Source organism: Hemiscyllium ocellatum, chromosome 43 (assembly GCF_020745735.1).
Source record: "Hemiscyllium ocellatum isolate sHemOce1 chromosome 43, sHemOce1.pat.X.cur, whole genome shotgun sequence".
Classification (NCBI taxonomy): Eukaryota; Metazoa; Chordata; class Chondrichthyes; order Orectolobiformes; family Hemiscylliidae; genus Hemiscyllium; species Hemiscyllium ocellatum.
In genome coordinates, this window is record NC_083443.1 from 12,281,533 (window position 1) to 12,302,914 (window position 21,382).

Genomic DNA, 21,382 nt, shown 5'->3' on the forward strand with positions numbered 1-21,382 from the left:
GTCCTGGTAAATCTTTTCTGAATCCTCTTCGAAACCTCCACACCTTTCCTGTAAGGTAAGAATCGAACACAATTTTCTAAGGCCGAACCAAAGTCTTATAAAGCTGCCACATGACATCCTGACTCCTGTACTCAGTTCCCTGACCAATGAAGACAAGCATGCCACATGTCCTCTTTACCACCCTATCTGCTTGCGTGGCCACTTTCAGGGAGGTATGGACTTGAACCTCAAGATCCTTCTGTACGTTAATGCTGTTCAGGGTCCTGCTATTGACTGTATAAATTTCCTTAACATTTCATCTCCCAAAGTGCAGCACTTTACACTTATCTGGTTAAAATTCCATCTGCCATTCCATCGCCCAATTCAACAACTGATCTATATCCCGCTGTATCCTTTGACAACTTTCTACAACTCCACTGATCTTTGTATGGTGTGCAAACTTGCTAACCTACCCATCTATATTTTCATCCAAGCATTTATATATATAACAAACAGCAGAATCCCTGTACAGATCCTTGTGGAACACTGCTAGTCAGGGACCTCCAGCCTGAAAAACACCCTTCCACCACCATCCTCTGCCTTCTTTAGGCAAGCCAATTCTGAATGCACATGGCAAAGTCACCATGGATCCAATGCATCTTAATCTTCTGGATTAGCTTACCATGAGGGACCTTGTCGAAAGCCTTACTGAAATCCATGTAGACAACATCCCACTGCTTTGTCTTCATCGATTACCTCTGTCACCTCCTCCAAAAACTAAATCAAGTTAGTAAAACATGACCTGCCCCTCACAAAGTCATGCTGAATGTCCTTAATTAGGCCATGCTTTTCCAAACACTTGTAAATCCCAAACCTAAGATTTCTCTCCTTTAGCTTCCCAACCACCGATGTGAGATTCACCAGAGTTTCCGGGATTATCCCTATTTCCCATCTTGATCAGAGAAAAAAAACATTAGTTACTCACCAGTCCTCTGGGACTTCTCCAGTGGCTAGCAAAAAACACAAAGATCTTGGTCAAAGCCCCAGCAATCTCCTCTATTGTCTCTTGGTAACTGGGGTAGATACTATTGGGCCCGGGGGACTTATTCACCCTAATACTCTTCAAGAGATCCAACATTACTTTTTTCTTGATCTCAAAACACTCTAGCATTTTAATATTCTCCACACAAATCTCACTATACTCCATATCCTTCTCCTGGGTGAATATCAATTCAAAGTACTCATTTAGGATCTCGCCCATATCCTCTGACTCCAAGTACAAGTTCCCTCCTTTATTCTTGAATGGTCCTACTTTATCAAAACATTTGGTTTGAAACACAGCATTTTGGATGAAGACTCTAGGAGGTTGTCTGACCTGAGCTGAAAATGCTAATGTCCAGACAAAAGTACAGGGTTTCAGTCTAGATAATGGAAAAAATTGGCATAGGATTTGCAGTTTGCAATGAATCCTCACTGCTCAATGCAGTGCTATCTTACATGACTGCTATGGTCAGCCGTGCTACACATTCTCATCACTGGCTGCATAAATTATCAAGGAACATCGATGAATGTGGTGGCAAATGGAAGGAGCAACAGGAATAAAGAGTACTGGACTAATGGTAAGATTCTTGGTAGTGTAGATGAGCAGAGAGATCTTGCCGTCCATGTACATAGATCCCTCAAAGTTGCCACCCAGATTGATCGGGTTCTTAAGAAGTCATACAGTGTGTTAACTTTTATTGGAAGAGGGATTGAGTTTCGGAGCCACGAGGTCATACTGCAGCTGAACAAAGCTCTGGTGCGGCTGCACTTGGAGTACTGCATACAGCTCTGGTCACCACATTGTAGGAAGAATGTGGAAGCTTTGGAAAGGTTTCAGATGAGAGTTACTAGGATGTAGGAGGGAAGGTCTTATGAGGAAAGGGTGAGGGACTTGAAGCTGTTTTTGTTAGAAGAAGGTTGGGAGGTGACTTAATTGAGCTGAAAATGTGTTACTGGTTAAAGCACAGCAGGTCAGGCAGCATCCAAGGAACAGGAAATTCGACATTTCGGGCCAGAGCCCTTCATCAGGAATCTGAGGTGACTTAATTACTACTAGGTGACTTAATTGAGACATATAAGATAATCAGAGGGTTAGATCAGGTGGACAATGACAGCCTTTTTCCGCGATGGTGATGGCTAGCATGAGGGGACATAGCTTTAAATTGAGGGGTAATAGATATAGGACAGATGTCAGAGGTAGTTTCTTTACTCAGAGAATAGTGGGGTGTGGAATGCACTGCCTGCAACAGTAATAGACTTGTCAGCTTTAAGGGCATTTAAATGGTCATTGGATAGGCATATGGATGAAAATGGAATAGTGTAGGATGGATAGGCTTCAGATTGGTTTCACAGGTCGGTGCAACATCGAGGGCCGATGACATCAAGCATTTAGATTAGACTTACAGTGTGGAAACAGGCCCTTCGGCCCAACAAGTCCACACCGACCCGCCGAAGCGCAACCCACCCATACCCCTACATTTACCTCTTACCTAACACTACGGGCAATTTAGCTTGGTCAATTCACCTGACCCGCACATCTTTGTGACTGTGGGAGGAAACCGGAGCACCCGGAGGAAACCCACGCAGACCCGGGGAGAACGTGCAAACTCCACACAGTCAGTTGCCTGAGTCGGGAATTGAACCCGGGTCTGCAGGCGCTGTGAGGCAGCAGTGCTAACCACTGTGCCACCGTGCCGCCCATTTGAGTGTTGCGTCAAGGTGCCTTGGCAAAGCTGGTGTCAGTGGGATTCCAAAATCCTCCGGTGTCAGCAATAGTGTCCGGAGGTCTAATGTCCACAGGCAGTGTTCACACACAGAGAAAGAGAGATGTACTATGTCTAGAAATAGAGGGAACAATGCTTAGGGCAGTGCCCAGACACAGAGAGAATAATGTCCAGAAAGGGAAAGAGAAATATATGTTCAGAAAGAGATACACAATGTCTATAGACATTATCCAGAGAGATGCTAAATGAGGATAGAGGGAGGATACAATGTACAGAGGCTGTGTCCTTTGGGAAAAGAGTACACTGTCCAAAAACAGAGTCCTGTTATGAAGTTGAAGGTATGTACTAAACCTTTAAGAGAGAGTGAATGCAGATACCTGTCATGTGAGTGTACAGGAAAATTGCAAATATGTAACATTTGGCTGTGAAGTAAATACCTAACTTTTGGTTGCTATGTTTTCACAACAGTTCGAATTTAACCAATCAGTTTAAATTATACTCCAGGATACTAAAACCCACTCGAATTTGAATTTTACCATTTTGACAACATCGAACCAATGAAACAATCTGCTGTTTTGAATATAAAAGAAGCAAATACTTTGATATTCAGAGAGAGCACCAACTGCCGTTGAGAGACTGCCCCAAAAAACACTATCAGTGAAATGTACCTTTTGCAACAGAAGATTGAAGATGACCCAGGGGGCTCTACAAACAGAGGAAGACAGACATTGGAGATGACAGCTGCTGTCTGGTTTTGAAAATTAAGACAATGTAATTTTTAATAGGGGCTTTTATTAGATCAGTGCATTACTATAGAGTGTGAGGTAAATGGCAAACATTTAAGAGAAAGGAGGTGTGGAGTTGTATATGGTTGTTGTTCAATGTTCACTTTTAGAGTTAAAGGATAAAATTGATATTTTTTCTTTAAATAGTGGAATTTGGGTAGTTCTCTGTCACGCATTTTTTAACAGATTACAAGGTGAGGTGAACTTTTCTGTGTGTTTGGTTTAATTAGCAGAAGGCTGCCAGAGGAAGTGGTGGAGGCTGGTACAATTACAACATTTATAAGGCATTTGGATGGGTATATGAAGAGGAAGGGTTTGGAGGGATATGAGTGCTGGCAGGTGGGACTAGATTGGGTTGGGATAGCTGGTCGGCATGGACAGGTTGGACTAAAGGAAAACATGCTGTACATTTCTATGATTCGAAGGATTCGAAATGTTGTAAAAGTCCAGAGAGATATATAAGGTTGAGAGGTACTGTTTAAAGACAGAATGCAGAGAGAGACATGCAATGCCCGAGTGCAAAGAATAGAATATCCTTTATTGTCATGCATATTCCAGGAGTAAAGTGAAAACTTTTTACAATGGCTGCCTTTAATGGCACTATCCTAGATGTATACAAATGTTGGATGGAGTGTCCCAAGGTGGAAGATGAGGTGTTGTCCCTTCAGGCATCAGGTGGCTAGAATTTGGTGGTGGAGGAGGTCCAGGACTTGCATGTCCTTCACGGAGTGAGAGGGCAAGTTTGAAGTGTTCAGCCACAGGGTGGTGAGGTTGATTGGTGCATGCATCTTGAGATGTTATCTGAAACATCACCTCATCTTCTGTCTTGGGACCCTCCAACCATATGGGATCAATGTCGATTTCACCAGTTTCCTGATCTCCCCTTCCTGCTAGATCCTCAATTATCCTATATCCAACCCCCCAGCTCTGTAGCAGCCTCTTGAACTGTTCAACTTGACCAATTTCCTTCTCAGCTATCCGCTCCACCCTCCACACTGACCTATCACCTTCATCTACCTATTGCAATCCCAGCTACTTTCCCCTAGCTCCATCTATCTCCCATTTATCTCTCAGCCCCCTTAGGCCTCCGCCCTCATTCCTGATGAAGAGTGCATGCTTGAAATGTTGACTCTCATGCTTTTCCAGCACTACATTTTTTGACTCTGATTTCCAGTCCTTTCTCCTAGATACAATGATCAGACAGTGTCTGGAGACACAGAACACTGTCCAGAGACAACGACAGGCACAATGTCTGGAGATTGTGGACAGCGCCTGGAGAAAATGGACAATGTCTGGATGCAGCAGGTGTTTGGAGACAGTGGATAGGAACAATGTCTAGAGACAGTTGATTGAAGACACTGGGCAAAAATAATAGTTATTGTCTGGCTACAGTGGACAGAAACAATGGCCAGTGTCGGCAAACAGTGGTCAGTGGTCTGGAGACAATGACAAAGGCTGTGGGCAGTGTCTGGAAACAGTGAGCAGAAATAGTACTCAGAGACAGTGGGTAGACACATTGTGTGGTGTCCGGAGCCAGTGGGCAGAGTGCCCAGAGACAATGGGCAGGGGCATTGGGCAGTGTCCGGAGACACAGGGCAGTGTCTGGAGAGTGGCCAGAGGCATTGGGCAGTGTCCGGAGACACTGGGCAGGGGCATTGGGTGGTGTCCGGAGACACTGGGCAGGGGCATTGGGCAGTGTCCGGAGACACTGGGCAGGGGCATTGAGCGATGTCCGGAGACAGTGGGCAGGGGCATTGGGCAGTGACCGGAGACACTGGGCAGGGGCATTGGGCGGTGTCCGGAGACACTGGGCAGGGGCATTGGGTGGTGTCCGGAGACACTGGGCAGAGGCATTGGGCGGTGTCCGGATACACTGGGCGGTGTCCGGAGAGAGTGGACAGGAGCATTGGGCGGTGTCTGGACACACTGGGCAGGGGCAGTGCGCAGTGTCCAGAGACACTGGGCAGGGGCATTGGGCGATGTCTGGACACACTGGGCAGGGGCATTGGGCGATGTCCGGAGACACTCGGCAGGGGCATTGGGCGGTGTCCGGAGACACTGGGCAGGGACATTGGGCGGTGTCCGGAGAGACTGGGCAGGGGCATTGGGCACTGTCCGGAGAGACTGGGCAGGGGCATTGGGCGGTGACCGGAGACACTGGGCAGGGGCATTGGGCAGTGTCCGGAGACACTGGGCAGGGGCATTGGGCAGTGTCCGGAGACACTGGGCAGGGACATTGGGCGATGTCTGGCGACACTGGGCAGGGGCATTGGGCGATATCCCGAGACACTGGGCAGGGGCATTGGGCGGTGACCGGAGACACTGGGCAGAGGCATTGGCGGTGTCTGGAGACACTGGGCAGAGGCTTTGGGCGGTGTCCGGATACACTGGGCGGTGTCCGGAGACAGTGGGCAGAGGCATTGGGCGATGTCCGGAGACACTGGGCAGGGTCATTGGGTGATGGACCGGAGACACTGGGCAGGGGCATTGGGCGGTGTCCGGATACACTGGGCGGTGTCCGGAGACAGTGGGCAGAGGCATTGGGCGATGTCCAGAGACACTGGGCAGGGGCATTGGGCGGTGTCCGGAGACAGTGGACAGGAGCATTGGGCGGTGTCCGGACACACTGGGCAGGGGCATTGGGCGATGTCCGGAGACAGTCAGCAGGGGCATTGGGCAATGTCCGGAGACACTGGGCACGGGCATTGGGCGGTGTACGGAGAAACTGGGCAGGGGCATTGGGCGGTGTCCGGAGACACTGGGCAGAGGCATTGGGCGATGTCCGGTGACAGTGGGCAGAGGCATTGGGCGATGTCTGGAGACACTGGGCAGGGGCATTGGGCGGTGTACGGAGACACTGGGCAGGGGCATTGGGCGATGTCCGGTGACAGTGGGCAGAGGCATTGGGCGATGTCTGGAGACACTGGGCAGGGGCATTGAGCAGTGTCCGGAGACACTGGGCAGGAGCATTGGGCGATGTCCGGAGACACTGGGCAAGGGCATTGAACGGTGTCCGGAGACACTGGGCAAGGACATTGGGCGGTGTCCGGAGACACTGGGCAGGGACATTGGGCAATGTCCGGAGACACTGGGCAGAGGCATTGGGCGGTGTCCGGAGACACTGGGCAGGGGCATTGGGCGATGTCCGGAGACACTGGGCAGGGACACTGGGCAGGGGCATTGGGTGGTGTACGGAGACACTGGGCAGGGGCATTGAGCGGTGTCCGGAGACACTGGGCAGGGGCATTGGGCGATGTCCGGAGACACTGGGCAGGGGCATTGGGCGATGTCCGGAGACGCTGGGCAGGGGCAGTGGGCGGTGTCCGGAGACACTGGGCAGGGGCAGTGGGCGATGTCCGGAGACACTGGGCAGAGGCATTGGTCGGTGTCCGGAGACACTGGGCAGGGGCATTGGGCGATGTCCGGAGACACTGGGCAGGGACATTGGGCGGTGTCCGGAGACACTGGGCAGGGGCATTGGGCGGTGTACGGAGACACTGGGCAGGGGCATTGAGCGGTGTCCGGAGACACTGGGCAGGGGCATTAAGCAGTGTCCAGAGACACTGGGCAGGAGCATTGGGCGATGTCCGGAGACACTGGGCAGGCGCATTGGGCAATGTCCGGAGACGCTGGGCAGGGGCAGTGGGCGGTGTCCGGAGACACTGGGCAGAGGCATTGGACGGTGTCCGGAGACACTGGGCAGGGGCATTGGGCGATATCCCGAGACACTGGGCAGGGGCATTGGGCAGTGTCCGGAGACACTGGGCAGGGGCATTGAGCAGTGTCCGGAGACACTGGGCAGGAGCATTGGGCAATGTCCGGAGACACTGGGCAGGGGCATTGAACGGTGTCCGGAGACACTGGGCAAGGACATTGGGCGTTGTCCGGAGACACTGGGCAGGGACATTGGGCAATGTCCGGAGACACTGGGCAGGGGCATTGGGCGATGTCCGGAGACACTGGGCGGTGTCCGGAGACACTGGGCAGGGGCATTGGGCAGTGTATAGAGACACTGGGCAGGTGCATTGAGCGGTGTCCGGATACACTGGGCAGAGGCATTGGGCGGTGTCTGGAGACACTGGGCAGGGGCATTCGGCGGTGTCCGGAGACACTGGTCAGGGGCATTCGGCGGTGTCCGGATACACTGGGCGGTGTCCGGAGACACTGGGCAGGGGCATTGGGCAGTGTACGGAGACACTGGGCAGGGGCATTGAGCGGTGTCCGGATACACTGGGCAGAGGCATTGGGCGGTGTCTGGAGACACTGGTAAGGGGCATTCGGCGGTGTCCGGATACACTGGGCAGGGGCATTGGGCGGTGTCCGGAGACAGTGGGCAGGGGCATTGGGTGATGTCCGGAGACACTGGGCAGGGGCATTATGCGGTGTCCGGAGACACTGGGCAGGGGCATTGGGCGGTGTCCGGAGACACAGGGCAGGGGCATTGGGCAGTGTCCGGAGACACTGGGCAGGGGCATTGGGTGATGTCCGGCAACACTGGGCAGGGGCATTGGGCGGTGTCTGCAGACAGTAGGCAGGAGCATTGGGCAGTGTCCGGAGACAGTGGGCGGTGTCCGGAGACAGTGGGCAGGGGCATTGGGCGGTGTCCTGAGACACTGGGCAGGGGCATTGGGCAGTGTCCGGAGACACTGGGCAGGGGCATTGGGTGATGTCCGGCAACACTGGGCAGGGGCAATGGGCGGTGTCCGGAGACACTGGGCAGGGGCATTGGACGGTGTCTGGAGACAGTAGGCAGGAGCATTGGGCAGTGTCGGGAGACAGTAGGCGGTGTCCGGAGACACTGGGCAGGGGCATTGGGCGGTGTCCGGAGACACTGGGCAGGGACATTGGGCGGTGTCCTGAGACACTGGGCAGGGGCATTGGGCAGTGTCTGGAGACAGTAGGCAGGAGCATTGGGCAGTGTCGGGAGACAGTGGGCGGTGTCCGGATACACTGGGCAGTGTCCGGAGACAGTGGACAGGAGCATTGGGCGGTGTCCGGACACACTGGGCAGGGGCATTGGGCGGTGTCCGGATACACTGGGCAGGGGCATTGGGCGGTGTCCGGATACACTGGGCAGGGTCATTGGGTGATGTCCGGAGACACTGGGCAGGGGCATTGGGCGGTGTCCGGAGACACTGGGCAGAGGCATTGGGCGATGTCCGGAGGCACTGGGCAGGGGCATTATGCAGTGTCCGGAGACACTGGGCAGGGGCATTGGGCAGTGTCCGGAGACACTGGGCAGGGGCATTGGGTGATGTCCAGAGACACTGGGCAGGGGCATTAGGCGGTGTCCAGAGACACTGGGCAGGGGCATTGGGTGATGTCCGGAGACACTGGGCAGGGGCATTATGCGGTGTCCGGAGACACAGGGCAGGGGCATTGGGCAGTGTCCGGAGACACTGGGCACGGCATCGGGCGGTGTCCGGAGACAGTGGGCAGAGGCATTGGGCGATGTCCGGAGACACTGGGCAGGGTCATTGGGTGATGTCCAGAGACACTGGGCAGGGGCATTGGGCGGTGTCCGGAGACACTGGGCAGGGGCATTGGGCGGTGTCCGGAGACACTGGGCAGGGGCATTGGGCGGTGTCTGGAGACAGTAGGCAGGAGCATTGGGCAGTGTCCGGAGACACTGGGCAGGGGCATTGGGCGATGTCTGGAGACACTGGGCAGGGGCATTGGGCAGTGTCCGGAGACACTGGGCAGGGGCATTGGGCGATGTCCGGAGACACTGGGCAGGGGCATTGGGCGGTGTCCGGAGACACTGGGCAGGGGCATTGGGCGATGTCCGGATACACTGGGCGGTGTCCGGAGAGAGTGACCGTCTTCATTCCGCTGGTTGAGAATTTTGTCCTTGCCCGGAATCTGCTGCAGCAATGAGTTTGTGCTTGTCCAGCATGTTTAAAATGTCGGATAATATTCCCTGACACCGAAGGAGAATGAGCAGGAACGATAAACTGTCACTTCTCGCTGCGGGCCCGCTCAAGAACCACGTGCCCCATGTCCTCACCATCATGGCGCCTGCGACGCGACTATCACGTGATGGAGGGGGTGGATCGTAAAGTGAGGCGGCCGCGCTGCTGTAAAGTGTCGCGAGGTCGCTATGGTTTCCCGTGGTCGGTGAGTGTGCAATCGGCCGCGGTGACGGACGGATCCTTTTCAACCCGATCGTCTTCAGAAGGACGGCAATGGACAACTCGGGAACCGGAGGAGGTTTACGGGCCGGGTTCGGCCTTTTTGGCGCCGGCTCCTCGGTGCCAGATTACTCCCAGCCCGACCTTTCCCGTGTCCCCTGTGAGTAAGAGAGCGAAGCCTGCGGCACTAGGCCGCAACTCCCCAGCGCCTCATTACACTAACTCCGTCCGGATGTTCTTAACTTGTACAGCCGGCCGCTTTATATAGTTTTCTCAGGACTTAAAATAGATTGTCATGGGGAACAAATTTGGATTTGATAAAGTGCCACGCGAGGATTTAGTGACCACACTCGGGTCCTTATTCATGTTCAGATTGTCCTGCTTCCCACCCTTTCTCTTTTTGTCAAATATAACTTTGGCCGAGGCAAGATAAAATCTGCGTGAAATGCCATGCTTCCTACAAATAACCATCCTAATTGCACTGTGAGTGAAGTGGACCCCAGCTCTACCTGATGTCTCCAAGACCATCTTTTGGGGCATCAGCGGCTGATGGTCCCCTTTTAAATGATCGGTGGAATAGCGTTGCTCCCCCCTGTCCGGGCATCCAGCGGGAGATGTCAACACGCAGGCTTCACAACTTGAATTATCCGGTGTCCGGATACTTGCTGTTGGCTAGTCAACATCAATCTTTCGGATATTTTCTAATCAACTCGTATACCCCAATCAATCGTTTTCCGGTCACCTTGAATTTTGAAGAAGAGTTGTATTGGATTGGAAATGTTAACTGTGTTCCTGAATCCATAGATGTTGCCAGACCTGCAATTGCTACTTTAATTTTAGATCTCCAACAGTATTTTTTGCTTCATCCATGTTGAATGCCTCCATACCTTGAACCCCTGATATGGTAGGAGAAAGCAAGGACTGCAGATGCTGGAGATCAGAGCTGAAAAATGTATTGATGGAAAAGCGCAGTAGGTCAGGCAGCATCAAAAGAGCAGGAGAATCGACGTTTCGGGCATAAGCCCTTTGGCTTATGCCGGAAACGTCGATTCTCCTGCTCCTTTGCTGCCTGACCTGCTGCGCTTTTCCAGCAACGCATTTTTCAACCCCTATTGTGGTCCCAAATTAACTTTACACCTCCTTTACTAACCTTTTACACCTGTAGAATGGTTTTGGATTCCCCTTTACCTTTATGTAAGTCTCCTCTTGTTCTGTTACCATCTTCAATGAGAGAATCTAGACAATCCCTTCGATATTCAGTTGCAACATTCCTGAGTCATTGACCAGAAATTTAGCTGAACATGCCATGTAAATGTTCTAAACGGTGACACTACTGAGCCCATTGGTACCTAACTTCCCTTTTAGGTAAGCAGCTGTTGTGACAATCTGATTTAAGATGGGGAGCTGGAAATTGGTGTGAAAGAAAGAAACTAATGGTGCAAGGTGGTACTATAAGATAGAAAAAAGATAAAGGGCATTATTGGAGCTAACCTTCATCTTTGCTGTTTTCAGTAACTGGAATGAGCCCTTTGTCTCCGTATCTGAACCTTGATCCTCGATATTTGATCCAAGTAAGTAGAAAATGTTTTCCTTTTTAAGTATTTTGGGCTCCAATATACCTGTTTGAAAATCTTTCATGGGTGAAATGAAAGACTTTCTGATGTTTGTAATGTGGTGTGAAAAATCAGTTGTCATTCTATGCACTGTGACCTAAAATGGTTTGCAAGTCTGTGCTTCACTGTAGCAGTTGGTACTAACTTTCACTGTGTGTTTTTAGACTTGCATGTTGTGTCTATGCTTTGTCTTGTATTAGAATGTTGTATGTCCATGCTTTGCTATGTGGAGTTGTGCTGATACTTTATCAAAGTTTGCCCTCTTAGCATGAAGATGAAGTGACTTTCTCCAGTATATTAAGCCTGTATGTTCGGGTGATTCAGTAAGTTAGTGCAGGTAGGTTTAAAATAGGGTTCTACCAAACCAACTGTCAAAGCCCAGGTAATCCTATTCTGTTTCAGTTACAATTTCTTCTCTGAATGTGTGGTAGTTTGGAAAATAATTGTTCTGATTGCTGTTCCATATGAAGTTCTAATATAAATATCAAAATCTGTCGATGTTGGCATCTTGAAGTGTGCATGGATTTATATGTGGAGTGGCATTTAAACTTCACCCAAATTCTTTGAATAATTATCTATGTGATTCATGAAAGCATAAGATTGAACAATCCTAATTTGTGCATCTAGGACCTGATTTGAATGCATCAGTGTCTCTGGGTTTTGATATGAAGTGGTTTATGGAGCACCAGTGATCTGATTACTTGTCAGTCGCAAATTGTTCATCACTTTATGTTCAAAGAAGTTCTGTACTGCATTTCACTGTATTTTGCTGTATTATTCACAATTAATTAAGTTCAATTCAATTCTCTGGCGATGACTGAATATTGTTAAGGCTGGAAGGTTGAGTAAAGGATTCTGGAGTAGAGTGGTGCTGGAAAAGCACAGCAGTTCAGGCAGCATCTGAGGAGCAGTAAAATCGATGTTTCGGGCAAAAGCCCTTCAGAAATATAGGCAGAGTGCTTGAAGGGTGGAGAGATAAATGAGGGGGGTGGGGAGAAATTAGCATAGAGTACAATAGGTGAGTGGGGGGTGGGAATGAAGGTGATAGGTCAGAGAGGAGGGTGGAGTGGATAGGTGGAAAAGAAGATAGGTAGGACAGGTCATGGGGACAGTGCTGAGCTGGAAGTTTGGAACTGGGGTGAGGTGGGGGAAGGGGAAATGAGGAAACTGTTGAAGTCCACATTGATGCCCTAGGGTTGAAGTGTTCTGAGGCGGAAGATGAGGTGTTCTTCCTCCAGGCGTCGGGTGGTGAGGGAGCGGCGGTGAAGCTGGCCCAAGACCTCCATGTCCTCGGCTGAGTGGGAGGGGGAGTTGAAATGTTGGGCCACGGGGCAGTGTGGTTGATTGGTGCGGGTGCCCCAGAGATGTTCCCTAAAGCGCTGTGCTAGGAGGCATCCAGTCTCCCCATTGTAGGGGAGACCGCATTGGGAGCAACAGATACAATCGATGATATTGGTGGATGTGCAAATAAAACTTTGGATGTGGAAGGCTCCTTTTAGGTGATGGAAGTGAGGGAGGAGGTGTGGGCGCAGGGTTTTCAATTGCTGCAGTGGCAGTGGAAGGTGCCAGGACAGGAGGGTGGGTTGTTGGGGGGCATGGACCTGACCAGGTAGTCACGAAGGGAACGGTTTTTGCAGAAGGTAGAAAGAGGTGGGGAGGGAAATATATCCCTGGTGTTGGGGTTCGTTTGGAGGTGGCAGATGATTTGGTTTATGCGAAGGTTGGAGGGTGAGCACCAGGGGCGTTCTGTCCTTGTTACGGTTGGAGGGGTGGGGTCTGAGGGCGGAGGTGTGGGATGTGGATGAGATGCATTGGAGGGCATCTTTAAGGAAATTGCGGTCTCTAAAGAAGGAGGCCATCCGGTGTGTTCTGAGGTGGAACTTGTCCTCTGGAGCAGATACGGCGGAGGTGGAGGATATGGGAATACGGGATAGCATTTTTGCAGGAAGTAGGGTGGGAAGAGGTGTAATCCAGGTAGCTTTTTTTTCAGTCCACTCCAAGGCCCTAATTATTTTGTACTCCATTAAATCTCCCTCCACGTCCTCTTCTAAGAAAAATGACCTTAGTCTATCCAGTCTTTAAAATCCCAAAACAATCTTATAAGTATGTAAGTTAGCTCACCTGAGTTTGAGGGTTGAAGCGAGCTAACTTACTTATCAAACTGAGCTACAAATCTTCTCTAAGATTGCTAACATTCTTATAAATCTCCCATGTACACTGTAAAGAGCTAATTTGTCCTTCCCATAATGTGGTGACCAAACCTTACACACAACTCCAGCTGTGTCCTAACCAGTGTTGTATATTTTTCCAGCATTACATTCCTGCCCTCCTCCTTGCATTCAGTACCTTGCTTATTGAAGGAAAGCATCCTATATGCTTTCTTTACCATCTTATCTATCCTTATCTACCCATGCTGTCATCTTCAGGAACCTCTACACATATACTCCATGGACTCGAACTTTCTGTAACCCTCTCAGTAGCCTGCTGTTTATTGTGTATTTTCATGTTTTGTTGGCTCTTTACAAATGCATAATCTCGCACTTCTCAGATTGAATTCCGTTTACTGTTTTTCTGCTCACTCAGTCAAGCCATTGATACCTTTCTGCAGTCAACCGGCATCCTCTTCGCTATCAACTACCCAACCAATTTTTATGACCTCTGCAAGTTTCCAATCACGCCTCTGACATATAAGTCTAAGGGACCCGAATGGAGCCCGGTGTAATACCGCTGGAAACTGCTTTCTAATCGCAAAGATGTCCATTGACTATTGCCTTTTGTTTCTAGTCACTGAGCCAATTTTGGATCTAACTCACCACATTCCCTGCCTACAATATGTTGCTAAGTGCTTTACTGAAGTCTATATAGACAACATCCACAACACTTTTTATCAATCAAGTTATTCCTCAAATTCAATTTAAGTTAGAAAGAGTAAATTTTCCCATAAATATACTATGCTGACTAACTTTGATTTAATCCATGCCTCTCGAAGTAACAGCTAATCCCATTTCTCAATATTAATTGCAGTAATTCGCCCATCACTGCAGTCAGAGTGACAGGCCCAAAGTTATTTGGTTTGGGCCTGTTACCCTTTTTTGAATAATGGAATAACTTTCACAGATCTGCCATCCTGTAGTACCTCACCTGTATTTGGTGAGACTGTTATTTCAGCCCTGACTTCCTTTAACAACCTAGCTTCCAATATACCTGGTTGAGGTGACTTATTCGATTTCAAAGCAGTCAGTCCCTCTAATACTTCTCTTATTACACTTCTTTAATCTAATTGTTCATGTTCCTCCTTTTTTTGTAGCATGAATGGAATTGAATTAGCTTTATTGTTATGTACTCAAGGAAGGACAGTGAAAAGTTTATACGTCTCCACTTACAATGGCACATTAGGTGCAAAGATACCTTGATACAGTTTCTTCAGTTACAAGATCTTGGAAAATAGAGCAATCAACTGCATCAGCATTGTAGAAGTAAAAACCCAAACCAGCAGTCTTCCAACCCAAACCATGCTGGCACCCAGACTCCTGTCCACACCAGGCCTTGACTACAAATGTGCTGGCATCACCTTGAGCATGAGGCTGGGAGATTGTTCCGGTTATGGCATCAAGTCAGTCCTAGAGACCACATGTCATGCCGGGAGACTGCTATGTCAGGGTGGGAGACACTCCTCATCCTGTCTGTGTTGAGGCCAGGAGTTGAACCAAAAAGAAAGAAAAACACAGTGGGACAGAGAGAAGATAAAGAATAACGGGTGGAGCAGATTAGATGAGGCTGAAGTGTCCTTCTCTGCCTCCATCTTGGATAGTGTCCGGATAGGAATATTTGCATCATCCCTCCCCCCTGAAGATAAGGGCAAAGTACTCATTTAGAATGTTTCCATATCTTCTGCACCCACACACAAGTTAGATATGTGCATCTCGGGCCCAATTCTTTTGCTAATCATCCTCTTGCTCTTAATGTGCTGATAAAACATCTTTGGATTTTCCTTAGTTTTTCTTGCTAAGCAACTTTCCCCTTTCACTCAAACAGGCCTTCTGGACTCTAGGTCTATGAAAGTGTTACTCTTTAGACATTGTCACGAGTTCTATTTTTCTGCTTTACCTTACTGTGCTTCTGGATAATCAGGGAACTATAGATTTGACATTAATTACCACCTTTTCTTTCAACACTGCCTGTAGCATCTTGCTTTTGAATGTGTCTCTCTTTGGTTTACCACTGACTTTGTTTGAAAAAGCTATAACTAGTCTATTTTTGCTAGATCATCTGTCAGCTTTATAAAGCATTTCTTTCCCCCAATTTTGAACTTTGTCATGTTCTATCTTAGATTTAGCATTACTGAAAAGGTCAATTTGTATAATGATCACTGTCTTCAAAATGATTGCCCACTGCTTCTTCATCCACCTGCCCAGCTTTATTTCCTCAAAAAAAATCTACAATTCCACATTCTCTTTTCGGCTTGTTTGTTAACTAACAAGTTATCTGGAACGCAATTAAAGAATTTTGTACCTTTCATAGTCTATCCTTTTGATATTATTGTAATTAAAGTTCCTAATTTATTGCCTTTTTTGTACTTCTAATTCTGCTATTTGAGGGTCTGTATAGTTGTGCCTCTTTTAAAAGTGTATTCTATATCATCACAGCTGTGATTATTTTACCCAATAATGCTACACAGCCAACTAATTTATCCCATTGTTATCCTGCCTGAAAACAGTTGCTATTGAGTTGCTATTGTCTCCTTTCGGCCACGTTTCTGATTGTAGCAATGATATTATACACTCCGTTTGACTTTATTCAGTGTATTCCTTACTAGAACATGAATATCTTTTTAATACAGCTAATTTCTTTGTGCAGACCTTTCTTGATGTATGTTTCCTCTACCTTTTTAGAGTCAATTGTTAAGTTTCTGTCTCCTGTTCCCTGCTCTGAATTTGACCTCTAGTTCTCATGGAGAGAGTGAGAACTGCGGATGCTAGAGATCAGAGCTGAAAAATGTGTTGCTGGAAAAGCGCAGCAGGTCAGGCAGCATCCAAGGAGCAGGAGAATCGACGTTCTGGGCATAATTCCTGAAGAAGGACTTATGCCTGAAACGTCGATTCTCCTGCTCCTTGGATGCTGCCTGACCTGCGCTTTTCCAACAACACATTTTTCAGCTCTAGTTCTCATACCTTTGCAAATTTAGTTTTAAGCCCTGTATAACAGCTCCAGCAAATCTCCCTGCAAGATACTTATTCCAGTTCTGTAAAACAAAGAACTATGGATGTTGGAGATCTAAAACAAAAATGTAAATTGCTGGAGAAATTCAGCAGACCTGAGAGAGAACAGTTAATGTTTTGAGTCCAGTGACCCTTCAGATCTGAAGGATTGACACTGGACTCCATGTTAACTCTTTTTTCTTCACAGGTGGTGCCAGACCTGCTGAGTTTCTCCAGTAATTTCTATTATTTCATCCTGGTCCAGCACGGTGACTCAGTGATTAGTACTGCTGCCTCATAACACCAGAGACCTGGGTTTGTTTCCAGCCTTGGGTGACTCTGCAAGCTCCCTCTCTGTCTGCATGGGTTTCTGCCAGGTATTTCGGTTTCCTCCCACAGTGCAAAGGTATGAAGGTTAAGTAGTCCAGTGGCTACTGCTTTAGAGGTCCAGCCTTTCATCTCCTACCTAGTTCCCAAAAGTATGATTTTGTGATCTTATCCCCATTCCTACCTAAGTCGTTATTATTAACATGGACCATGACATCTGGCTGATCATCATCCTCCAGAAGCATGTCCTGCAGCTGCTCTGTAACATGGGAGGGTAAAAGGAATGCTAATGGTAGGGAAAGAGAAATAGAGAACTGAAGCATAGATGTAAATGACAGAAAAGTAGTTAACTCTGCTGAATTTGCAGAAGTGATACTGACTGTCCTGAAGGCTGTGAAGTGCCACAGCAGAAAAATGGTTTTACTCCTTAGCCTTGGAGAATTGCAGCAGGGCAGAAATGTTAGCATGAGAGCAAGAGATGGTGCAAGCAACTGGAGATCAGGGTCGTTCTTATTGAGTGGAGGGCAAAGCAGAACAAGGTAGAGGAGACTGTGTGTATTGTGATACAGTCGGCTGTGTTGAAAGAAATCCTGGAAGGGATGTCTGGAGTTTGGTGAGGAGGAAGATGGTAAAAGGACAGATGAATGAGGGTGATGGTTGAAGAAGTGTTAGGAGTAATGGATGAGTGAGCCTGGATGTGGTGTCATGAATAGTCCCTGCAGAATGCAGATGGAGGGAAGTTGTTTGTGCATTCTACTGGAGGTGATGGGAATGACAGAGAAAGATCCTTTTTAATGGAGAATCTGATGGAGTAGAAAGTGAGCACAAGGGGAGCCCTATTGTTTCTCTAAATAGGGTGGGGGGAAAAGAGCAAGGGCAGAGTACAGGAAATGGGTTGGACACAGCTGAGGGTGCTATCACTCATGGTCAGGGTTGTGGCTAGAGGAGGGAGTCCTCAGTTGAAAAGGAAGTTGCACTGGAAGTATCTCTATGGAATCATCAGAAGAGATATGACAGAAAAAAACTGGTTGAGTGGAGTATTTACAGGAAGCAAGGTGTGAGGGGGCATAATTCAGGAAACTGCAGGAGGTAGTGAGTTTCCAATGGAGACTGGAGGCACTCTATCCCTCACAAATGGAAATGCCGTCGAGGAAGGGAAGAATCCGAGAGACCAGTTGTGGTGAGGGAAGGTTGGAAATTAGAAACAAAATTTGAGTTTTCTTTTTCAATTCTGGACAAGAGCAATAAGCAGCACAATAGTTCAACAATGTCACAGAGAGAGTTGAGAGAGGCCCTAATTAGGACCGGAGCAAGGAATATTTCACATTACCTACAAAGAGACAGGCATACCTGGGACCCATGTGGGTATCCATAGTCGTATCCTTTACTTGAATAAAGTAAGGCAAGTTAAGAGAGAAATTGTTCACAGTTGAGACTGTCAGCCAAGAGATGAAAGGTGGTGACAGGGGGGACTGTTTAGGCCACATGACATGAATGAATAAAAGAAAATACCAGCTTGCTAAAGCTTGACTCCAAAGCAGGAGGTGAAGGACTGTGCCATCTGGTTCAGAAAATCCTGAGCTGCCCTTGTGTGTAGGAAGCTACACCAACATGTAAATCAGTTTATAAATCAATATTTTGATATCTGTAGGGGAAGATTGTGGACTATTCTGAGAAAGGTGCAACAGGAAATCCAGAGTTTACCAGGCAGTGACTGAGGAAGTTAAGTTATAAGGGCATATTATAAAAGTTAGGTACAGAATGGCAAGATGTGACATTATCTTTAATGTTTTCAAGAAGTTCAAAGGGCAAAAAATTCTGTCTGACAAGTGGGTCAAAAGTGTGGAGGTCATAAATTCTAAACTCCTTGTCTCTCTAGATTTTGTTCTAGATTTTTATTTCCACACTCCGTTGTTGAGATCTGGAATGCTTTACCTGGAAAGGTGGTTGTAGTTAATGCAGTCAATGTAGTCAAAAAGGAATTAATCATTACGAGAAAAAGAGATGAATTTGAACCAGAGTAGGCTGAAACAATAGGTCTGCCATGGCAGTCCCTGTTTGTTTATTTTGGGAAGAAGGTAATAGCAGGCTGGAGGGAGATCACTACAGTAGATGAGGTCAGTGACAGCCCTGGAACCATGTTCAGTGGTAAGGTAATGGTCCAGAGGGACATAGGAGAGGCTGATAGTTGGTGCTGAGAGTACGGGTCAGCACCCTCAACAAGAGATACCTAGACTGTGTACAAAAATATGATCTCCTCAGTACTGTATATTGTAAAGCCCTGGTTTACTTAACACCACTTCTTTATATTTAATCTTGCTCTGTGTAACAGCACTCCATTACCTTAAGTTGCTTTGACATCTGTTGCAGTTGATTTCAAGCCTCACCATGCTTTTCTTCAAAGTTTGTATCTTATTTTTATCACAAACTATGTGTAGTACTTATCTTTACCAGTATTCAGTCTCCTTTCCTATGTATCTGCATGTGGTAAGAACCAATATAAATCATTTCTTAAATGCATTTTCATACCTTTGTCTCTAATTGCCCTATTTTTGTATTGTCGGCCGAAATATTCAGTGAGCTTTCAATATCTTAAAGGCATAAAGAAGTTCTGGTATATTACAAGAGGAGCTGGAAAAAAAACGAGCTAAAGCCTGACATTTTTAATAGTTGTTATTCTGTAAGGTTTTGAGAATGGGGATTGTTTTTAATCCCGGATTTTAAAATTAATTCTGTTGTAAGATCCAAATTGTCACCTTTGCCTTGTTCTCTTTTTCAGGACACAGAGGAGTTTATATTACCAACAGGAGCTAATAAGACTCGAGGAAGATTTGAGCTGGCTTTTTTTACGATTGGTGGTTGCTGTATGACTGGTATGCCTGGCAATTTTGTTAGATCAGTCATAGCTACTGAATAAGCCACAATTTAAGAGCTCTCATATACTTAGTAACCAATACAGGGATGAATCCTGCCTGTAGGTTGTGATTAAATTAGATGAGTAACTTGGACGATGCAAACATGAGAGCTAGTTTTTAAAGATTCATGTTGAATTGGAGTGAAGACTTTTTGTATCAAATTTAGCATACATTGAGCATTTCATAGGAAAGTGTTGAGAACTTCAGCCTGCAGCAACCATGCATTATCCTCACCAGTGTATGGAATCTGCTGACTTTACCTTGTGTGTTGTCTCACCTAATCTTTATTATCTTGCTAGGGAAAAAAAGGCTGCTCCGTGGTAACGTGTGCAGATGCATATTTTACTACCACGCCTGCCTAAGTGGCATTTTGGCAGGAAAAGAAAGTCAGAGGAGTCCATGCAGTTATAGGTGGAAGCTAGGAAGTGACCTGCACTGTTAAGAACAAATCTAATTTCTTTCAAAAAAAGAAAGAAAATTCTAAAGTTCTGAATAACCATAAATTTGCTTAATCTTAGACTGGCTTCAGTGAGAGTAATGCGGAAAATGTGTTGCTGGAAAAGCGCAGCAGGTCAGGCAGCATCCAAGGAACAGGAAATTCGATGTTTCGGACATAAGCCCTTCATGATGAAGGGCTTTTGTCCGAAACGTCGAATTTCCTGTTCCTTGGATGCTGCCTGACCTGCTGCGCTTTTCCAGCAACACATTTTCAGCTCTGATCTTCAGCGTCTGCAGACCTCACTTTCTCCTCAGTGAGAGTAATGCCTTATTTCAGAATAGTTTCCGAAATGTTACTTTTTTGTAGGCTCACAAACAGAGCCCTTATGTAATTGGATGTTTAGTGATCCAGTCAAAGGTTCTCTTCACTGATTCTGATCATGTTTTAACTGACTGGGGAATACAGAATGTTTGCAGCTATGGTGATGTCACATCTCGCAGTAGCTCACTTTGGGCTTAGGTAATTTGATTTGCATTTGATGGAAGTCTGGTAGTTTAAAGCTTTTCTTTGTTTCATTAGGTGCTGCTATTGGTGCAGTAAACGGCCTGCGTCTAGGATTGAAAGAGACTCGAGATATGACTTGGTCAAAACCCAGGAATGTTCAGTGAGTATCCATTCCATTCATGACAGACAGCCTGCCGTCTTGTGATTTGTAATGGACAGTGAAGGCTGCAAGGCTGCAAGGCTGCATTTGTGGGAATAATTGATTTTGAAGATCAATGTAAAGCTGACTTTGGACGGGCTGAAGTTGTGATATGTAGCAGAGATTTGAAACCATCTTGTCTCTATCATGCTGAATGAAACTTTTGACAATCCTCACTACATTCAGAAATTGTTCTCCATGTCCTCAGGTCAGTTGCCTCCCTTTGTCTAATAGTTGGGATGATTTGAATACTTTGTGTACCTGCTTTCCCAACCTGTTTAATAACTTGGGCCATGCAACTTCGTTGACACAAGAAAAAAGCAATCCGCCTGATCTGAAATTAAAGTGGTGTCTGATTTGAAAAGTGCCATTTTGATGTCTAGTCTGATGTCTTTCAAGTGCTGAAGAGAGTGCTGGTTTTGAGATTTCTGGTAGCAGCTATAGAGTAAAGGATCCCCTTTGCAGCCTGTGGAGGAAAAAGCCTTGTATACTCAATTTTTCTCTTGGAAATTTAGACTACTTTTGGC

General features: G+C 47.3%; 1 protein-coding gene across 2 annotated transcripts in view; it reads left to right on the forward strand.

Annotated features, from left to right (window-relative positions):
• The first annotated feature begins 9,601 nt into the window (after window positions 1-9,601).
• Window positions 9,602-21,382, forward strand: part of timm23a (translocase of inner mitochondrial membrane 23 homolog a (yeast)) — a 36,316-nt gene continuing 24,535 nt past the window's right edge. For both annotated transcript variants that reach the window (XM_060854338.1, XM_060854337.1), the window contains exons 1-4: window positions 9,602-9,820; window positions 11,173-11,231; window positions 19,578-19,671; window positions 20,732-20,816. In XM_060854338.1, the coding sequence (XP_060710321.1) occupies window positions 9,715-9,820; window positions 11,173-11,231; window positions 19,578-19,671; window positions 20,732-20,816 (344 nt within the window). In that variant the 5' untranslated portion in view covers window positions 9,602-9,714. The remainder of the gene's footprint in view (window positions 9,821-11,172; window positions 11,232-19,577; window positions 19,672-20,731; window positions 20,817-21,382) is intronic.